Source organism: Lepisosteus oculatus, chromosome 2 (assembly GCF_040954835.1).
Source record: "Lepisosteus oculatus isolate fLepOcu1 chromosome 2, fLepOcu1.hap2, whole genome shotgun sequence".
NCBI lineage: Eukaryota > Metazoa > Chordata > Actinopteri > Semionotiformes > Lepisosteidae > Lepisosteus > Lepisosteus oculatus.
Window position 1 is genome coordinate 58,080,588 of NC_090697.1, and position 21,676 is coordinate 58,102,263.

Below are 21,676 nucleotides of genomic sequence, written 5' to 3' on the forward strand. Positions count from 1 at the left end.
GGTTACTTATCGTCAAGGAAAGTTTTGGCTTCTCAGCCGATTCATATTATTACTAATTCAGTGAAGAACATACTTGGCTGTGTGTTACAGAAGCAGTGGTGGTATGAATGTTTTTTAATTCATACCACCACGTTCATACCAATCTTAAAAAATCTTAAGACGTAGGTGTAATGATAAAAACAAAATGTAATTTTGTCTCTCAACGGCACCTGAAGTAAAAGATAACGGGAAGGACCTCAGAGGAATAATATGGTGGAATTCCGGGATTCCAGTGAAGACGGGATACGTTTTACTTTGTGAAAAACTAGTGACTGTGGCAGATGTCCAACTAATATTAAACCACATTAAAAAAATGCTCATAGCACTCATAATAGCACATACAGGGGGGAAAAAAGCTCTCAGACCTTTCTCAGTAATTTTCTTTCATCATTTCAGTATGGAAAGAAAAGCTACGCTGTCAAGTCCATGGCATTTTCCCCCGATTCCACCAAAATTGCCATAGGTCAAACAGATAACATCATTTATGTTTACAAGATTGGCGAAGAATGGTAAGTTTTTAATTTCTGTTAATCATTGGAAGTCAGATTTATTCTAAATTAAATTAATGGGATCTTTGGGCTGAGTGATACAGAATTGTTAGTTAAAAAGTTTTTAGAGGATAATGATTTTTTTCTCATGTTCAGTGCATAGTTTGCGTTGTGTGCTCATAGTTTAACATCTTGGTACTTTTATTTGCAGGGGTGAAAAAAAGGTCATCTGCAATAAATTTGTTCAGACAGTGAGTAAAATCTAACTTTCTTATCCACTTTGTTGAGTTAAACCATGCTTTCAGGAGATGTACTGTATACTATTATTCATCGGAAATGGTGACAGAATGATCAAATCACTATGTATATAAGTAACTATCAGTGAAAGTAATAAACACAGTTCTCAGTTCTCACAGTTCTCCCTGAACAGTTCTACATATGAAGGCTGTATTATGTTAAGACGTCTCCTTAATGTTGGAGTTTTAAAGATTACATTAAATTGGATGTCTTAAATCATGCAAAGATATTGAGTGTGGTATTATGATTGGCACCTTTATCCTTCAACCTAATTGTACTTTTGTTTTAAACAAGTCTTTATGATGTACAAGCGACAGAAAAAGTTTGTACAGTTTCCTCTCACAGAAAAAATAAATAAATGTACTGGTACTGTAGGTTAATAGGCTTCTCGGAATACTGGCCCTAGATGTGAGTGTGTGCGTTCGTGCGTTTGCCCTGCAGTGGACTGCCGCCCCATCCAGAGTGTATCCTGCCCTGCGCCCGTTGTTTGACAATATAGGCTCTGGCTCCCAAGTAACACTGCATTAAAAGAAGTTGTTAGAAAATTGCTGGATGGATACAGTGAAAAGTGCTTGCATCTCTTTTCAACAGCTTGTGGGCAACTTAGAAACAAAACATAGTGTCAAAGCATTTATTTATTTTGTTATTATGGGTACCTGCGTCAGCATGTGTAGGCTGCAAAGGAACAAGTAATAGTTTTATTCCATGCTGAAAGGAGAAAAAAGAAAACACAACATTTCGTCCGTGGAACATTCCATGGCCGAAACGCTATGTTTTCTTTCTTCTCTTTTCAGCATGGAATAAACCTATTACTTGTTCCTTTGCAGCCTACGCAAGCTGACGCAGCTACCCATAATAACAAAATAAATACATTCATTTATTTCATGTTTACTACTTTTTGGTTATCTTTGATTTTTATTTTGTATTTTGGTTATTATGGCAACGTGCTTGATTGTGTGTATGACATCCCTTTTTTACAGAGTGCCGTGACTTGTCTTCTTTGGCCTGCAGAACATGCCATTATTTTTGGTTTAGCTGAAGGAAAGGTGTGGCAAATTTGTTACCTTTCTTGTAGTAATTGTATGTACTGCACAGAAATTACAGATCCATAAGTGTGATTCTTCTTATTTGTAATGCAGGAATACATATCTACAATGTAGTTGAGAGGATACCATTTTTTTTAAGTCTAAGATACAGCAGTAATATAAAATTGTTTCAGTATTTTGAAAACTGAGTTCAGTTTTCAAACCAAAGAAGAGACTATATTTAAATGACAAATGAATATTTGCCTTGTTGTTAATCATAATTATTTTCCTCTAAAAATGTGCTGTGAAGTTTTCTACAAAATATTATTAACAAAATCTCATTTTGCATCATTTTAGCTATATTTTTTGTCCTTCATAGCAAGTAATACATTTATGCAATTTTAATTGAACACATATATTTGTTGATGACATTTACATTCTCAGTAAAAATGAAATTTTCAGTCAAAATAAAAAAATATCCATGTGTTTTATCTCAACAGGTCCGTCTTGCCAATACTAAAACCAACAAGTCATCCACAGTTTATGGGACAGATTCCTATGCGGTTTCCTTAACAACAAAGTGTGTATTTTAGTCTTATGCTTAGAATGGCATTGCATATAACCAGTCTGTCTACACATTTTGTAAAGTACTTTAATCCCGTTTCTCTGTATTATGTGTTAAGTATTTAAGACTTTCATTTTTTATTAGTGGCATTGTGATCTTTGATTCAAGTGCTCATTGAATTTTCTTTTTTGTCAGTGTGTCCGGAAAAGGAATCCTTTCTGGCCACGCAGATGGGACAGTGGTGCGCTATTTCTTTGACGATGAAGGATCAGGTGAATCCCAAGTATGACATTTTTGTTTTTCTCACCACCTTGCAGTAAAATGGCAGGATCCTGGTTGAATTGGTCCTGTCCCACACAATTGGCAGGATTCCCTGTGCATTTTAAATTGAGCAACCCGAGTTGTGTTTATGAGTGGCTATAGTTAGTTTGCTTTTGTTTTCAGTCAAAGACGGGTGGGTAGGTTTGCTTGTGGTTGTCACAGGGAGCACAGGGGGCATACTTTAAAGTATACTTTTTGTTTAAAAGAAAATAAGACTTATATGACTGTAAAAGCAATGCACATTCTCTAGTCATCTTGCATTTTACAAAAACAGTGTGATAACACTTGTGTTTAGGCATATTATTGTGGTAGTTGTGGTGTGGTGTGGTAGTTCTATAGTCATAATTGTTCCTTTAAAGGCCAAATAATTTTAACACAGAAGGATGTCCTAAATTGCTTATTTATTTTATTGAGGTTTAAGCCAAATATTTTGGGAGTTACATATTCGTCACGCAGCTTGCATTTAAGAATATTGTAAAAGTACAAATTTGAATTGAACCTTTTTGTATTTGATGGCAGTTTAGATATCTTTTTTGAGGTACCTGAGAGCTGCATGCATCTTCCTTCCATTGTTTGCTGTAGGGCAAACTGTTGACACACTCCTGCCCACCCTATGCCTTGGCGTGGGGTGCAAACAGCATTCTGGTTGCTGGGTGTGATAAGAAGATTGTGGCCTATGGAAAGGAGGGCAGTGTGATCCAGACCTTTGACTATAGCCGGGACCACTCTGAGAAGGAGTTCACTGTGGCAGCCACCAGTCCTAGTGGCCAGTCTGTGGTCATTGGCAGCTATGACAGGTCAGTCTTGATATTAGAGGGCATTAAAATTAATTCTCTGATGGACTGTTCTTAAAAGAATGACCAGAATGACCGTTGGATCTTTAATAATTTGTGGCCAGAACACAATTGATCATTTTTTAAACTTCAATAGAGATTTTGAATTTGTTTTCTCTCCTTATTTGTATTCTGTTTTTCCAGACTCCGAGTTTTTAACTGGAGTCCTCGGAGAAGTGCCTGGGAGGAAGCCAGTCCCAAAGAAATTCCTAATCTGTACACTGTCACAGCTTTAGCCTGGAAGAGGGATGGGTCACGCCTTTGTGCTGTTAGTATTAATTGTCAGATAATTGAAAAGCAACAGTAAAAAAACCTTTGAGGACATGACTATAAAATCAATTATGTGCTTTCCTTGGTTCTTATCTTTGATTTTCACTGAGTGTGCATGCAGTTTGACTTTAAGTTTATTCCTGTTACTTCCCCAAATTTCATTGCATAATGCTTAACCTACAGGGTACATTGAACTTGTATGATCTGAACTAGAAGCTTGTAGGTTGAGGAGTTAAAAATTAGACAAAGTACTTTTTCCCCAGTACCTTTGATGTACTTTAATTGGGCAAAGTAAATCCTTCACATAAAATGCTAAGGAAATGTTCAAAAGTGCTGTTTTCTGTTCTTTTTGTAGGGTACATTATGTGGAGGAGTAGAACAGTTTGATTGCTGCCTTCGGAGAAGCATATATAAGAACAAATTTGAAATGACTTATGTAGGACTGAGTCAGGTAAGCTGTACAGTATGCTGTACAGAATATGCTTGTTAGAGGTTTGTTAAATTTTTGGTACTTACTGTATGCCTAAGTATAAAACAGATTGGATTATAGAAACACCAATGTTGTTTTTGAAGCATTATTAAAAAAGGGTAGTTTCTTATTCTTAAAGATCAAATTATTAAATTCTTAAAGATCTTATGCTTGAAATTCCAGCCATTTATGTGTAACAAATCGAAAAGGCAATTTACAGACAAACAATTAGCCTAACCAGCGTGTCTCTTGGAGCACCTAGTGAAAACATATTGTAGATTTACATGGACCCCACATAGAGGGCACTCCAGCTCAAAATTGAATGCAAGACCCAGAGTTGTAAAGCAGTAGTTCTATCTACCATACCACTGTGCAGTATTTATGTGTACATGTACAGTAAACCCTCCTTTGAAAAGACTACAGTTAGAAAGGGATGTCTGTTATTGCCAATTATTGTTATTGGATGTTATTGTAATTGTCTGTTAAATCACAAATACTATTTATTTTACCCTAAAACACAGTATTATATATGAGAAAATACATATAATATTTTTATGCATACTTCATCTTTGGATGTATATTTTTAACTGCAATCAGTGCACTCAACGGAAAATGATCCTGTGCCTTTTTTAATATAAACAAGCTTTTTATTTCATGTCATATACTGTATAAAATTTGTTAAAGCATATAAAACAAAAACAACACCCATCATAAGCAATTGACTATCCCTCTGTAGGGCACCATTGATATTCCTAATTTTATATTTAAGTTGTTTTTAGTTTTGCGTTGTTTTATTATTTGTATATTTCTCTGCTATTGCAGGGAAAGTCTGATGTTTTGGATTTTATCAGATCTTGTCTGTTTAATCCAACATCCAGTATAGTAAAGTCCTTTAAACTAAGTGTTTACCACACAGAATTATGCAACCCATCTGTGGGTCTGTTCTCATGTGGATTTTTTTATTTAATTTTAAATATTATATATTACATTTATGTTGAGGTTACACATTCTGAAGCAAACATTTGCCATACGGTAGAAGTATCTGTAGGTTTTTTTATTCCAACTCAACTCTCAACTATTTAAACCATCTTTCTGGTTACTGGTTTAACTGGATGAAAAATGTCTAACAGATCTTTAGGTGCCACTATTTTAAAGAGAGTTTGAAAACCTGCAGACACACTGCTCCTCCAGTAACAGAATTGGACACTCCTATTATTAATAACCACATGTGGTAACTGTTGACAGAGAATTCTGTTTCCTCTTAGAAGGGGGGATTGTAGATTTGAATTGCCATTCCTAAAATGATAAACTCTGTCAAATTCTTTGAACTTGTGTTGCTGTCCTATGTTATTATAGTAATTTTATCCAGTCCAGCATCTGACCTTATCAACTGGCTTGACACTTGACCATGAGAACCATTCGCTTTTTATGGCACTGAAAAAATCTCACAAACTCCATAAGCATAAATGTTCATGCCTGCAGGTGATAGTGAAGAACCTATCCACTGGAACCCGTGTGGTGCTGAAGTCACACTATGGTTATGAGGTTGATGAAGTTAAGATCATGGGAAAGGATAGGTATCTAGTGGCTCACACCTCGGACACTTTGCTTCTAGGAGATCTGGGCTCTAACAAGTTAAGTGAGGTAAGAAATGCCTGTCTTGAATATACCATATGGAAGAAAGTTGTACACGTTCCTTAATTCATTTTGTACTTGCTGTGTCGACCATGTGTGTCTCTCTTTTGTGGTTGCTGATCATTTGACTAAACCAAGAACAAATATCTTCTGAAAGTACTGTATTTCTCAAAGATGATGCCAAAGTGCTAAAGTGCGCATGGAATTAAAACAATGTTCATAATATATTGTGGCTAATTAATGAAGCACAGTAGATTTGAATATATGTGGGTTTACCTCACATTACAGGTTAAATGACTAACAATGCTATTCTTATAGTAGTTGTTCATTTCAGTATGTTTGAATTGTAATCACCATATGTTAAGCCTAATCTTTGATGAAGTGTGTATTGTATGTTTAGAATGCTCAGACCTGCATAACTGCAGTGCAGTTCAAAGAAATCATGGCTCTGATGGAAGCATCTGTGCTGCGCAGCTTGTAGACTGCTCCCTGGTGCTTATTTATTGACTCCGCAACTGTTCAATAAAGTTGTTGTAACTTTTGATAAAATTTTATGTTCTTAGGAAGGTTAAGCAAGCATTTGGTCAGTAATAGAAGTGATACAGTATGTACTGTACTTAATTTTTCTTTGGACATTGGAGTGGATTTATTGACCTGCTGTTAGTTAACATTGAAATGCAGGTTAATTAGGCCAATCTTGTGAACTTTGTAAGGCCCTGGCATATAAATATTAAGGAAAGGTTTACAACCGAAATTTTCTTTGAATATTCCAGTATGTTTAGTGCCTTTTAGAGAATATACCTAGAATATACTTAGATAATGATTAAAATATACAGTTGTTAAATAGTAATGAGGTTTTAATTTGTTAGTCACATAGCAGACGTTAGTTTTTAATTATTTTTTATCTCCTGTCTAAATGACCATCACATACCCTACGGTATATTTTTTTTTCTTGATATAATAAGAGACATTTAATATACTTATCCCGGTGCTGTTTGAAGTTGAAGTCTTAATAAAAAGTAAAGGCTTTTTATTGCTGTCGTGTGCTAATCATTCATTCTTTATTTCCCAGATGCTTTCAATTAAAAATCAAAATAACAAATGCACAGAATTACTTCTCCCAGTTTCTCCACTCCCTGTTTATAATGTAGCAGAAACGATTGAATGACAATGTCATATTTTGGTGCAACGAGGTAATGTCTCCTGAAAGAAGATCTGTTGTTTTCTTCCAGGTTGCATGGCAGGGATCAGGAGGAAATGAGAAGTTTTTCTTTGAAAACGAAACTGTAAGCAATGTACTTTTTCTTTCTTGTTAGGGCCCCCACTTTTACAGAAACAGCTTTGCAATCACCTTTTTAATGCTCAGTATAGTACTCTTAGTATCTGAAATTGTTCAATTTTGAAAGGCTCAAATCATTACATTTGATCTTAATTCACAAATCAACCTCATTTTGACCAAATATGCAAAATGTTGCTGAAACAGTTTTTGTAGTTTATTAAACGTAATCTGCAAAGGACCGTTTTAAAATAATGATTGATCTAGATATTAATTGGACTGTTATAATCTCTTTAGGTGTGTATGATCTTCAATGCTGGGGAACTGACTCTGGTTGAGTATGGAAGCAATGAAATCCTAGGATCTGTAAGAACAGAGTTCATGAACCCACATCTCATCAGGTGAGGCTTCTTTCAGCGTGTTTTAAAATGTGCAATTTTGATTTTTTTTGTATTGTGTTCTGAAAACAGCTGGAGTGTTTTAGGGTAAATGGTAATTTGGCTTTTTGAGCAAATGGGAAGAATCTATTCAGAATAGAAAACAACTTCAAGGAATTCTTTGCCTTTCTAATTACCTGTTTACCAATTGGACATATTTGCATTTGTTGTCATATGTTTTTTTTATAGATTAGTGATCATTAATCCTAGTCCTGGGTGATGGTACTGTATGTCTACAGATCTTCAATTAAGCTGAGCTCTTAATGACTTGAATCATCTTGTTATTGGCTTAATTAGGCCCATGTATTAACATTTCCTAGCTCTTTAAAAAAAACCTGGATAATCTGCAGACACAATGGCCCTATAGGACCAGGATTATGAAAATAAGTGCTAAATACACTTGATATGGAAGTTTATAACTGTTATAATCTGTTTGTGTTCATTAAACATTTTCATTTAGATGCTAAGTTCCTGCATGGTTAACTTTTCAGAAATGTTCTACCAAGGTAAATGAGTAAACATAATACATTTAAGAGAAAAGGTCTGCTTAAATGTTGTGTGAAAATTGCTTAAAGGAAAAAAGTCACGGGCATGAATGAAGCAGCACTGCCCAAACATATCTGTCAGCAGGTGGCAGTATTTCTCCATTTTAACTGAAATTGTCCCTGTAGTTTGGAAAATTAATTTTAAAAGTATAGCTATAATTTTATTATAGTGTGTTTATCTTAGGGATTATAGTAGTATAATGGCATGAAGATCTTTTAACTAACTGAATAAATTAACTATGTTTGAATCATTGCTCTGCGTTCATGTTGGTCCAAGCAAATTTTCTTGCCCTATTCTACCTAGTTGTCACAGTTTAAATATTATAATAGTCAAGTAATGTACAGTTTGGTTCTTATGCTATTACAAGTTTATCTTTTTGTGTTTAGTTTTTTTATTGTGTGCTTGTGTTTCTCATTTAAATGTCACTGCGGTCAATTAATATGCTGCTTACAAAAATCTAGAGAGATACTTTGCTCACTTGTTTATTTTGCCAACAGTCAAAGACAACAGAGTATCATACACTCATAATGCAGCCAATCAACTTAATATCTATTTGAAACTGAATAACTATTATAATGATGATAAAGACAGAGCATTTGAAAAGGTAATCCTGTCATGAAAAAATTGAATATCACAATAACCAGCTTCTTCTGTTTAAAGAACCACTTGGGAAGAATACCATATACTGATTGCAAACATTACCTTCCTTGCTTTTATGAAAGGCACTTGTAGATTATAAGGTTTGCATTAAGGTCACTAGGCATTCCTTTCCACACATTAACTGTCTACACCTTATATGTCTGTCTTCTAGGACATTGGTTGCATTGAATTTTTCCACACAGAAGTAACCTCTGTGAAATTCATAGTCATGCAAGATAAAACCTAAGCCCAGTGATTTAGCTAACAGGTGCAATTTGTGACTACAAAAGTGTAGTCTCAACTATACTGTTCTTCTGTCAGGATATTAAAATATCCTTGCCTACCTTCAGGTATTTGTGGTGTGACATTAAAAACAGATAATGCAGGGGATGGTCTCATGTTTGTTGATACTTTTTCTGTTATCAGTTTTTGGGAGTTTCATTCACAATTCAAGTATTTTTATAGACATATGTTGCATTTAAAATCCATGAGAATGCTACAAACAGAAAACTGTCTATGGACTTCAGTATGTGTCATATGGTCAGACGTAAAGCAATCAAATCAAATTTTCCTAAATTAATTGTGAGTATTGTAGAAAAGTATTTATACTGTTGTAATACAATAACAATGGTTTATGCTTTTAGTGTTCGACTGAATGAGAGAAAACAGAGGGGCATAGAAGACAACAAAAAGCTAGCTTACTTAATTGATATCAAGACCATTGCAATTGGTAAGATGCTTCAGACCACTTTCTATTCATGTACCATAATAAAATTAATAGTAATGAATGTAAAATTTGTAGTGAATCATTAAATGTTAATCATTTAAGAAATAAGTATAACTTCACAAATTAATACTTTAATACTAAACAAGCACTTCTAAATTTAAATGCAGTAATGACTGAATTTATTGTGTAGCTTTTTTTACTCCTTTTTCTTACTTAAAAACTTTCTGGAAGACCTCAAACTAAGCATATGTTTGTGCAGTAAGTGTCTTTCAATTAAAAAGTGACTTCACAGCAATAGTGTCAAAGCTCAAATCAGTCAACACTGAGCACCATCTGTTACGGGACTGTCCAGTTAGTATGCTAATTAAGTTGAAAGAAGTCCTTCTGTCTTTTTTTTTTCAGCCTGTGAGAATGAAAACCTGATTCCATTTTATATCTTTATTTTTTCAACATTCCAAGAATCCCAATCTAAATGGAAAATACAGAATTTTTCAAACATCCTCATTCTGTCCTTATAATTTAAATTAATTTGTTAATTTGCCATGCAGGTGGAAAATAGTTTTGTGTTTAAATGAAATTTGAGCTGTAGCTTTTACTACGTCTCAATGTATTGTAAAGTTTCCAAGGAGTTGACCCATTTTTCTCTTCTGCCTTACCAAAACACCTTAGATTTTTAAGTCCTCTTTTTTACCCATTGTACATGGGTTACAGTTCTGTGTATTGTGAGTAAGAAAAGAAAATCTGCAAGAGTCCCAGATGTGTCCCATAATCGTAGTACCTTGAACAATGCAACCAGAAATGTCCTGAAGTGATATAATTTATATTACCTTTATAAATATACCATCTTATAGCTTCAAAGTCAGGATGATATTTCTTAAGATGGTTAGACCTCATAAGTCTATACATGGTCACAGAATCAAAGAGAATTGTTGGTTGTGCTGTTACAGTTCAAAGTCTCCAATGTGGAGTTTTGAGCCCACAGACAGCCACACCAGCAGTAGCTGTTGAATGAAAACACACCTACTATAAAATACATGTTATGTTCATTTTTTATAGAATAATTCATTTTCTGTGATGGTTAAATTCAGACTTATCGACAATTAATGGGGTCACTGAGTTGTTTAGATGAGGGAACAATGGTCTAAAATCAGAGGAACAGCATTACATATGCAAAAGAGTATTTGTGGATTAAGATTACTATAAATTGGGCACTGTCATCAAGATATCTGTTACAAAACTGCACACAATTTACAATTTAACAGGAGGAAACATTTAATGTAATAAAACTGAACTGTCTTAAGAAGTGAAATTATATTTACCCTTGCAGTAATTTTGATCTTTAGCTTAGTCATGAAATAAATAGTACAGTATTCTTGTCATTCTGAAATATCAGCCTTTAACTTCTTTGAAACTATATTCTGTGCATAAAGAGGAGGAATTTAACAAGTTGTTCCTCATTCTTTACACAGTGTAAATTTAAATGTAAATAAAGATGATTCAGGTTTTATTTACTTTTGAGAAATTAAAAAAATCATTATAAATATCTCAAGCTGAACATTGTTGTTGACTTTGTGTTTATGTTATGTAATACATGCACAGTTATTTTACATCTGCCCCTTTCATTAACAGTTGTTTAATTTTTTTTCTCCATACCCTTTCAGTTGATCTTATAGGTGGCTTTAACATAGGAACCATCAGTCATGACACCAAAATTGACTGGCTGGAATTGAATGAGACTGGACGCCAACTGCTGTTCAGGGACAAAAAATTACAGGTAAGACATTCTAAAATTTTAGTTCTATCAAAAATCGTCCTAGACCAAGAAACAAAACGAACAGAGTGAACAGGTGTGCAGTATACTGTATGCATTGTCTTCCCTCTTTCCATTCAATTCTGCAATTTTCTGTTAGCATTCCTCCAGGTTCCTCAAACTTTTTAATGCAAATTGTCCTATGAACCACTTATATGATACCTCTGTCTATTCATATATTTCCTTGTGAAAATGCAATTCTGTAAGTTATCTCTTGAAATTGCTTTAATTTAGTAAACTTTTCATTAAATATGTTTGAGCCCAGTTGTGAAATTACAGTATATGTACATTGTCTGTATCTATTGTTTGTGAGTAATGATATATAGATTAATTGGCCTTCTCTTTCTCCAGTTGCAGTTATATGATATCGAAAATAGTGTCAAGACCACAGTGTTGAGTTTTTGCTCTTATGTCCAATGGGTGCCTGGCAGCGATGTGATTGTTGCTCAGAATAGAGGCAATCTCTGTGTGTGGTATAACATTGACAGTCCAGAGAGGGTCACTATGTTCCCTCTCAAGGTAAGGAAATATTAACAGCAGGTGATCCATCTGTGTACTTTCTTAAGTATTAAGGACAACTTATACAGTATGGTACTGTAGCTTTGTTTAACAGTGCTCTTTACTTGGAAGATATCTACTGTAAATTTACTTTCCATGTGTAACTTTAGCCTTAAATGATTTATTTAACTGTTTTTTGGGCATGTCTTTAGATTATTACAACACTGTATAATCTGACTTTAGTATCCTTATTCTAAAATATATATTCATGTAATATTAATAGTGTTTATTTTCTAATTCTAATTATATGTAGAAGTAACCTCTGTGAAAAATGTTTAAAAATCATGGATAGTCACTTCTTATTTCCCAGTTATCCATATTTTGAACATGTGTATTATCTAGTGATGCTTAATTTTTAGAAACACTTGTGAGTCTTAGTGATCAAAACATAAGGGTATGTATTATCCTATTATAGATTACTTAAGCATCAGCTTACGTTGTCAGAGTAAGAGCAGATGTATTTGATATTCATTTTCAAAATAAATGTACTTGAATATTTATAAAAGGCTCTAACTTGCAAGCCAAAATATTTTGCAGAAACAATATAACATACTGTATAATAATGAAAAGAGAAGAAAACACAACGTTTTGGCCATGGAGCCTTCTTCGGGTGTGAGCTCATGTTGTGTTTTCTTTCTTCTCTTTTCAGCATAGAATAAACCTATTACTTGTTCCTTTGCAGCCTACGCATACTGACGCAGCTACCCTCCTGAGCTTAATATAATAATGCACAGTGTTAAACACTGTCCATCAAGTAGAAAGTTTACCTGTTTAAAATACAACAAATTGTGGTAAACAAGCAAACTGCAAAGAGATATCTTCAGATTGTGTTTGTGCCATTTGTAGGGTGACATAATAGATCTGGAGAGAAGCAATGGTAAAACAGAGGTCATTGTGACTGAAGGTGTGAACACTGTGTCATATACTCTGGATGAGGGACTCATTGAGTTTGGCACAGCCATTGATGATGGAGACTTTTACAGGTATGAGAACATCACATATAGATGGCAATGTAATTGTACTGTATGTGTTTTTTGGACACTTAAAGTGACAATTATGTTTCATTGTTGATGTGTAAATGTAGCTTTACAAGGCCTGAAATGTGATCAAAATCCATTGATAACAGGAGCAAAGTTTGGTCTAGTGTTTTTTTCTGGAGATGTTAATCCTGCTGATCTGTCAGAATGGAATACAAATAATTCAAAACCTAAATTATTAATGTGCAAAATGAATAAACCTTTGCCAATAACTTCTATGGTTAAGTGAAAGAAATCTTTGTTATTTACATAATATTTTATTTTAGGGCTTCTGCTTTCCTGGAGACCCTTGAAATGTCAACAGAAACTGAGGCCATGTGGAAAACTCTGAGCAAACTCTCGCTGGAAGCCAAACAGCTGCACATTGCAGAAAGGTCAGTGCACTGTCTCTCTGAATGCTGAGCCTCTGCAGCCCACAGGAATGTTGGTAGCTAAACAGTCCAACAACTTTTTAGCTTGTGAATGAACAAGGTTTCCTGAAAGTAGTTCAGACTTTTATGTCTATTCTTTGACTAATAATAGTCTATTTTGAAATTTGAAGACTGGAAGCAAATACCAAGGCCTTGGAGTATGATGGGGGGTCTAGCTAGGGCTCTTTTTGTCAAGAAATCAAAATAAGGACCTTGTATGATAAATACCACTGTTTATTCTAAAATATGAATAGCATAGCTTTTAAGTAAACATATTTAGTGTTTGCATTATCATCCAACAGATCCTCTGCGTAAAGATGTTGAACTTTGAACTTGACTAATGTTTCCTCTGTGTTCCTCATCAACTAGATGACTCCTAGTTGATATCTATTTAGTAAAATATATCAATATATTCCTCTTATGTTAGTGCTTGGTTGATATTACAAGTCTATTCAATCCTTATTTGATTCTTAACCTAGGGCAAAGAGGCATTAGAACTAATCTCATCAGGGCAAAGTAATACAGCAGTGTGCCAAGCTTCCTTACGGTATACAGACCAGGGATAAAATCATAGAAAAGTGTTCAGACCAACTGATGTTGCATGATTCCGGGACATGGGAGGAAATTGGAGTTCCTGTAGAAAACAAAAAAAAAAGTAGAACATGCAACTTTCATAGAAATTTCAGTCTAAAATCAACACAGGAATCTAAAGTTATGAGGCAGAAATGCCAACGCCCCGGATGCATTTATATCCAGTTGAAAAATTACTCTTCAAGCAAGTCTTGACTTCAGCATTGCAGCTTAATTGCTTTTTAAATACAAAAGTTACAATTGTTAAGCCTAATGGCTTTCTCTTAAAAAAAATTGGGGAGGCAATCGGATGAGGAATTTCAAAAGTTCTTTGCTGTCTTGGGTCCAGTTTACAATTAAATGTTTACATTTTCAGCTAAAATAAACGCTTCTTTTCAGAGTGATGTATTACTAGTGGCAATCATAGAATTATTTAGACTCATCTAGAACATTGCATACTTTTTCTGCACTCATCATTCTGTTGTTTTCCTAACTTAACATATCTTTGGGTCACTTTAGTACAACCTGTACTAAAGAAATATACATCTTAATGCTGTTTTTCCATTAATATTGAGTGGATGGATTTGCATGAAAGACAAACCTGCAAAGTAAAGCAGTGTAGTCTAAGAGAGACTACATGAAGGGATTAAAACAAGCTTTCAGTGAAAAAAAACTGTTTTTCATTCTGACTTACCCTTGGACCGAAGTATAATGTTTAGAAACATCTGTCATTGATAAAAGTGTAATTCAGTAATTGTAAATATTATTGGTAGTAGTCAATATTAATTTAAAACTAATATTTCATAATAATATCAGATTATTTAAATCATGTCAGTTTTATAACTTTCAGAATCTTGAAGCAGAGACTTAATTATGTCCCATTTATCCCCCAGTATCACATTTATCGTGCTTTTACTATTACTTATTTTATGTATCTGGGTACTCTGGTTTCCTCCCACAGTCCAAAGACATATACAGTAGGTGCAGTAAGTTAATTGGTACAGTAAGGATGCTTTCTGACCTTTATTTCACATGCAGCAGTGTTTGTATAGGGTTCTTGAATTGAATAGTAAATGGCAGAACACTAACAGATCTTAACAGAAATTATGTAACAGAATATGAAAAAAATCAGTTAATGAATGAAAGAGCAGTGGTGTATGCTGACCTGTGTGTTGCTATTATGGTAATTATGTATTACAAGTAGTCCAGATGTCAGTGTATTATGAAAAGGACCTAGCAAAATAACCGTGGTTACAGCCCACAGATCTCCAGATGTGTATAAGGCTACTACAATAAAATTGATCCAAATAATAACTCTCAACACTTCAGCTGTGGGCTAATGAAATTACATAATAGTGAGAGGCAATAATGTTGGTTTATAGTTGACTCATTTAAAGATCACTTTAATTGTTATGAGTCTATTACAAATGGGCAAAAAGGGACATTTTTTTCTAAGGAAGCTTAGCTTGTTTAAGATGTAAATATCTATCTTCATTTTTAATAAATCTCATATTGAAAGTATCTTAATATACTGTTTTATCTTTTCATTTATTAACACCAGTAGAGAAAATTGTGATTGCTGGAGAAAAACAGTGAACTTTAGTAGCAAAATTATTGACATATTTGAGCATAATAAGGTCAGCCTTTTTGAAGCTTCTTTGAAATCTCATTAACCTCTCCAAAATGGCCCCGTCTAAAAAACTTTAGAAGCTAAGAGATTTACAGAAGGCTAACAGTTTTATGGGTGGTGTGTCACACCACACCCACTATGAATTTACACTATTCCCATCTGGGGGGATTGTCTGTGTCCCAAGGTGTAAGATTGATAGAAAGTCCTTTATCACACTATGGAATTTCTCTTTTGAGAAGGTGAAGTTAAATAATTTTCTTATTATATTTTTTCAGAGGCTATGTTCTTGATTATTTAGTAAGTGATGGTTTTTATGTTGTATTTTTGTGCTGGTCTCTGCCATGAACCAAATTACCCTAATAAGGCAATATAATAATAATACAGTTTAAACTTAATTAACTTAAAAACAGATCTTCAATAAGAACAAACTCTGAAAGTTTTCCCTGTACAGTTTCACATTAATAATTAAAGGAAAATACAAATGTAGATCAGTGAAAATGAATAAGCTTTAACAGAAATTAATCTATTAATATTATTTGGGAATTAACAATTGCATTATTAATATTACATATCATCTTTGTTTAACATTTTTACATATTAAATATAATATAATTTAATAATATTACTTGTATTATAAATATAATACAAAAATATTTACAATCAACCGTTTTCAAATGCCTGTAGTGGTCCATTGCTACTTGGAGAATGTTAAGTGAATGGCTGGATTGTTGATTGCCTAATGATTCGTCTCATCTGTTTCATTTGAATTAATTGACTTGATTAAAGGTTTGACACAGCTATCAAATTTATCCATTGTTGAAATCTGTGAATTTGTCAGGGCTTTTATTAAAATATATTTTGATTGTGCTTTTCATGAAGATCTGCATCAGCAGCAATAACAACAATGAAATCAACGTGTTTTTCCATGTTTTTAAATGCACTGTATAATATTTTTCTCTTAGGTGTTTCGCTGCCCTGGGAGATGTATCAAAAGCTCGATTTTTGAATGAGACTAACAAACTTGCAGACCGAATTGCGAAAGAATATGTATGTAAATTTTGTTTTAACTTGTCCATTGATTTAAGCATTGATTCACATGTAATATGATTTGTGTGTCTGATACTCCAGACTCAAAGTGTAGTGTATGTTTTTTTCGTTCCCGTTGTGCTTGGGGTATTGACTTACTGCACTTCACTGAGTTGACCCCATTCTCTAGGGAAACTTACAGACTTGGAATCCCATGTAGGGGAAAACAATTCCGCCAGCTGGGGTGTGCTGCCTTGGGGCTACCATCCCTGGCTCAGAGAGAATGTAGACTGACTTTTCCCTTTGGATAGTATAACTGGCACTCGAAACCAAGCAACAGCATGCCACTGATCCACAACTGAACATCTGCAAACATCTGCCGTTTTTCAAGCTGTGCCAACAAATTCATTTTTGTTTTCTTTTTTTTTTTTTAAAGGATTGCCAAGTTTGTATAGCCAAATAATGACTGGAGGTGTGTCATGGAAATGCATCAGACTCACCCTGTTTTGTTTTTACTACTATTACTATCTATCTCTAACAAAGTTATAACCTATGCAAAAGGGACTCTCTATTGTTGACAGTACAGTTGACAGGCATCTGAGATGCTAAATATATTATCGAACTTCACTTTTATAAGCTGAATTGAAAGGTTGGCCAGTAGATGGTAGTGTTGTGGTTTTGTATGGACAAAAAAATAATAGGAGGAATATTTGGGCATAGAGAATTGTCTAGAGTTGCCTGATTATAGTTTGGAACCATGGACCCTAATGTTCACGTTCATGAAATGCTTTGTTTCCAACTGGAAAAAAAGTAACCTTGCATTTGTATTTTTATTCAAGTGTTAGTAAAGTATTCATGCTTTGCTTTCAGGGTGGTGATGGCACGGAGTATTACCAAGTGAAGGCCCGCCTTGCAATGCTTGAAAAAAATTACAAACTAGCCGAAATGTATTATTTGGAACAGGTAAATTTTATGTGGCAGTATTTTTATGTTTAAGTTCCATTTGTTTGCTGGAGTCTGCATTATGGCTGGCTTCAGCTTCAAAGTAATTTGACTTCATTGATGTGCAACAGATGCGCACATCAATGTTTTTCAGCAAGCCGGTATAAGTAACAATTAAAACAAGTGCCTATGATGACAAAAACAAAATTGTGCTTGTTTAAATTTTAAAAAGCAATTGACAGAAAACCTAAGAAATTGTATTTCTGTTTAGATTAATTTGCCTATTGCCATTTTGAATGTCACTGTACAGGCTGACACATAACACCTTACAGAGTTGTTTTTGAGATGTTTCAAACACAAGAGCTATTTTATACCTTTTTGTGTTTTTATGTCCTAGAATGCCATTGATGAAGTGATGGAAATGTATCAGGAGCTGCACATGTGGGATGACTGCATTGCTGTAGCAGAAGCCAAGGTAGTACATTTTTCTACTTTTACATTCTACCACTTTTTCCTTTTTATTTTGTTGTCGATTCTGGTAATCACGGTTAAAATAAAAATAGCAACAGCACTTACTACACAGAAAGAATGGTTTAAATAGATTTACCTCTGTGAAGTTATAAAACCTTTAGATTAAGTGTAGTTGATCTTTAAAGTATTTTGAGTTTAAAATGTCGTACTACAAAATGTGTAAGAAAGACTCTGTGGTAGAATTATTTAGAAAATCCTCCAGTTTATTCCAGTTCAAATTAGGTATTATCAGAATTCAGATGCAGACAAACTTCTAGTGGCAGGGTAAGTTAAACTGTACTAATATTTGCAGCTCATTTAAGGATATGCCTGTTTGGACATCTTTGTTTGCAGGGCTATAAGATTTAACAACGTTTGGCATCTGTAATCTGAAACTATAGAAAAAGAGCACCATCTTCCTATTGTTTGAAGTCTTTTAAATTATAATCTTAAATAGTTAATATAGTTAATATTATTTGTAATATTATTTATGTTTTAAATTGATTGAGTTATATTCTTAAAAGCCACTCAACATATACTGATAAAGCCTGGTATATTATTAAAAGTCACTTAACATATAAAATGGATTGTCAGTATTGGGTGAGCAGAGTCCCAAAGAAGAAGTAATACTGTATCCTTATGGAATACAAAGGCCACATGAATCTGTGCAAACTGAAAATGACATGGACTGTACATTTGCTCTCTTTCTTTGTCAACCATTAACCTTGAACCCTTGGGTTTATTGTTTTTATCATGTGTGAATTATGTTAAAAGGAAACACCTTGTTATCGCTAATATTTGTAATATTGGATAACTTACCTCTGGGTACAATTCTGCATTGTTTTAGGGCCACCCTGAGCTGGACAACCTAAGACGAAGTTACTACCAATGGCTGATGGAAACTAATCAGGATGAAAAGGCCGGTGAGGTGAAGGAAGGCGAGGGAGACTATTCTAGTGCCATTAACCTGTACCTGAAAGCAGGTCTCCCTGCTAAGGCCGCCCGCTTGGCAATGAGCCAGGATGAGCTCATTGCCAATAGTGATGTCGTCAACAGGATTGCTTCTGCCTTGATCAAAGGGGAGTTCTACGAACGGGTAAGCATTCTGTTGCTATGCTTCCGTGGTGCAACTAGCTAGACTAATACAGAGCCTTACTATATAAAAATAAGTGGCATGGACATAACACTAATATTTACAGAATGTAGTGCCAAGCACAAAGCACAGACCCAGATTCAGCAATATTCTATAGATTGGCCATGTGTATCTCGCAGTTGACGCATGTGTAAAAGGCTTATACCGTATAACTCTTAGAACACTACCTCTTTGAATGCCATTTTGGTATTCTCTTTAGAAGAAAACACTTAATCAAAAAAGAAATGTAGAAATAATTTTATTGTCTTCAGTACTTTACTTTACTTACCCTGTGTTTTCACTTTTTTACTGTAGACCCACAATGTCTGGAAAATGGAGCTGATAATGATATTGTTGATAATGGTACAATTATGCTTTATTGTATCAGTCAGATCTAAAAAGCTTCTATCAGGATCACCTTAGAATCGTGTTATGCTGGCTTCTTTGTATATTGTTTCTACGAGTGTTCAACTTTTCGATATATGCATATAGTTATAAAAGGAATGTACCTAGTTACACCCCAAATGTTAAACTATTCTAAGAAGACAAGAAAACTCCATCCTGTTTAGGGATGCTCATTCTAGCCTCCTGCAACCACTGCTTTAGCTCCAACCAAGAAACAGTTGTGTTTTATTGTTTTTTGAGACTAACTTATTTGGTCTCTTAGCTTTTCAAAAGAACTGCCAAGACTCTCCTGACCTGACAGGTGAATTAATATTAAGATGACTTTTGTAAATTTGTAGGCTGGAGATCTGTTTGAAAAAATCAGAAACTACCAGCGAGCCCTTGACTGTTACCGCAAGGGGTTCGCCTTCAGAAAAGGTAAACAGTGTGCCAGCACAGAGGAACATTTCTTACATTTTCATAAAGAGATATACTGTATCTCACAATAGTTTTTAGGTAAATATTTAGAAATATTTTTTTTCTTTAGCCTTAGAAGTCTTTATTTTTTTAATATGGTCCAACTGATCTGTTTTGTACACCTTACTTTTATGTATAGACAGACACTTTTGTTCTTTGGTGGCATTATTATTATTTAAAAAAAATAATTATACATATCCACCATTTAGAAGCTGTTATTAAACATGAATCATTTAATACCGTTTGTTTTATCATAGTTGCTAGAACATATGCCTGTTTTAGCTATTGAAGACTAATTTTGCTGTTTTGTAAAGAGAAGCTTTCACATTCACACTTCTATTGTGGTGTTTTGAAGCTGTGGAACTGGCTCGATTTGCTTTTCCTGCTGATGTTGTGAAGCTAGAAGAGGCATGGGGAGATTACTTGGTCCAGCAGAAGCAAATGGATGCTGCTATTAACCATTACATTGAAGCTGGGTGAGTCTCTCTGTGTGTTCTCTCTGAATGGACAAATTTAATAGGGTGACAGCACAAAGGGTTTGTAAAAAAGAGAGTGAACGTGGGCTTGTTTGGAGAATAACATGAATACTAATTTCTTCTATAATCAAATTCAGGTGCTGTTCATTACAATTCACAGTGATTTGCTCCCAGGGGCAGTTTTCAGTAGATAGTAGAGTGTATTTTCATTGCCTGTCTGCAGCTGAACAAAGCTCTTCTATCCTCAAGGTCCTGTCCAAGATATTTAATCTACTAGTGTTGATAATTGAGTGCTGCAGACCCTAACTAATCCAACAGGAAGGGGAAGCACTCTGACAATCTTCGAACACTCAGGGTCAAAAAGACTTCTTTTGAGTAAAACAATAAAATCTCACACATATACATATACCTTTCCTTCATTATTCCTTATAATGACTGGACTTTTTATCTGTGTTTTATAAATTATTCTTATTTTTCATACCAAAATCTTTAATTCTGTTTTTTTTTCTTCCAAGTTGCTCATCAAAGGCAATTGAAGCAGCAATAGGGGCACGTCAATGGAAAAAAGCAGTCAATATTTTGGAACTGCAGGATGACAAGTCATCAATGAAGTACTATTTGAAGATAGCTCAGCACTATTCCTCCATTCAGGAGTATGAGGTAAGCTAAATTAGACGTGGACCCTCAGCTCTGGTTGCTGTAAATAAACGTTCTAAAATTAGTTTTCCTGCCTTCGTTTTTTTTCTGTGTCCCTTACAGTAGTATATGATTTCATAAACCTGAATTTAAAAAAGTATTTTGAAATGACTGCACTACAGTGAATAACTGATTTTATTGTTAAATGGGAAAAAAAGAATAAAGGTTCCCAAACCTATGCCTATTACATTTACCCCATTATTCTGCCTTCATGTTATTAAATGTTCAGGTTAGCTAGCATATTCAACACTAAGCTGAGAGCTGTGTTCCATCTCTGTTTGCTCCTGGTCAAGCTGTATTTGTAAAAATGCTTTTCAAGTGGTTTGCTTTATCGAGAAAATCTGATTAATGAAGGTTGGTTAACAGAGTTAAATGTAAGAATAAAACTGTTCCAGTGCAATGTTTCATCTGCAGTGGTGTGTAGCGTGTACTCATGACAAAGATCACAAAT

At 34.3% G+C, this 21,676-nt stretch overlaps 1 protein-coding gene across 1 annotated transcript in view; it reads left to right on the forward strand.

Moving 5' to 3' along the window:
* Positions 1-21,676, forward strand: part of ift172 (intraflagellar transport 172) — a 53,258-nt gene that overhangs the window by 885 nt on the left and 30,697 nt on the right. Inside the window, exons 3-25 of the mRNA XM_069179683.1 lie at positions 436-548; positions 739-778; positions 1,805-1,870; positions 2,350-2,429; positions 2,610-2,697; positions 3,318-3,532; positions 3,713-3,836; positions 4,194-4,289; positions 5,790-5,951; positions 7,175-7,228; positions 7,516-7,619; positions 9,485-9,570; positions 11,229-11,341; positions 11,729-11,896; positions 12,782-12,918; positions 13,239-13,346; positions 16,545-16,629; positions 17,479-17,571; positions 17,948-18,025; positions 18,908-19,156; positions 19,936-20,014; positions 20,409-20,529; positions 21,045-21,189. Of these exons, the coding sequence (XP_069035784.1) occupies positions 436-548; positions 739-778; positions 1,805-1,870; positions 2,350-2,429; positions 2,610-2,697; positions 3,318-3,532; positions 3,713-3,836; positions 4,194-4,289; positions 5,790-5,951; positions 7,175-7,228; positions 7,516-7,619; positions 9,485-9,570; positions 11,229-11,341; positions 11,729-11,896; positions 12,782-12,918; positions 13,239-13,346; positions 16,545-16,629; positions 17,479-17,571; positions 17,948-18,025; positions 18,908-19,156; positions 19,936-20,014; positions 20,409-20,529; positions 21,045-21,189 (2,604 nt within the window). The remainder of the gene's footprint in view (positions 1-435; positions 549-738; positions 779-1,804; positions 1,871-2,349; positions 2,430-2,609; positions 2,698-3,317; positions 3,533-3,712; positions 3,837-4,193; positions 4,290-5,789; positions 5,952-7,174; positions 7,229-7,515; positions 7,620-9,484; positions 9,571-11,228; positions 11,342-11,728; positions 11,897-12,781; positions 12,919-13,238; positions 13,347-16,544; positions 16,630-17,478; positions 17,572-17,947; positions 18,026-18,907; positions 19,157-19,935; positions 20,015-20,408; positions 20,530-21,044; positions 21,190-21,676) is intronic.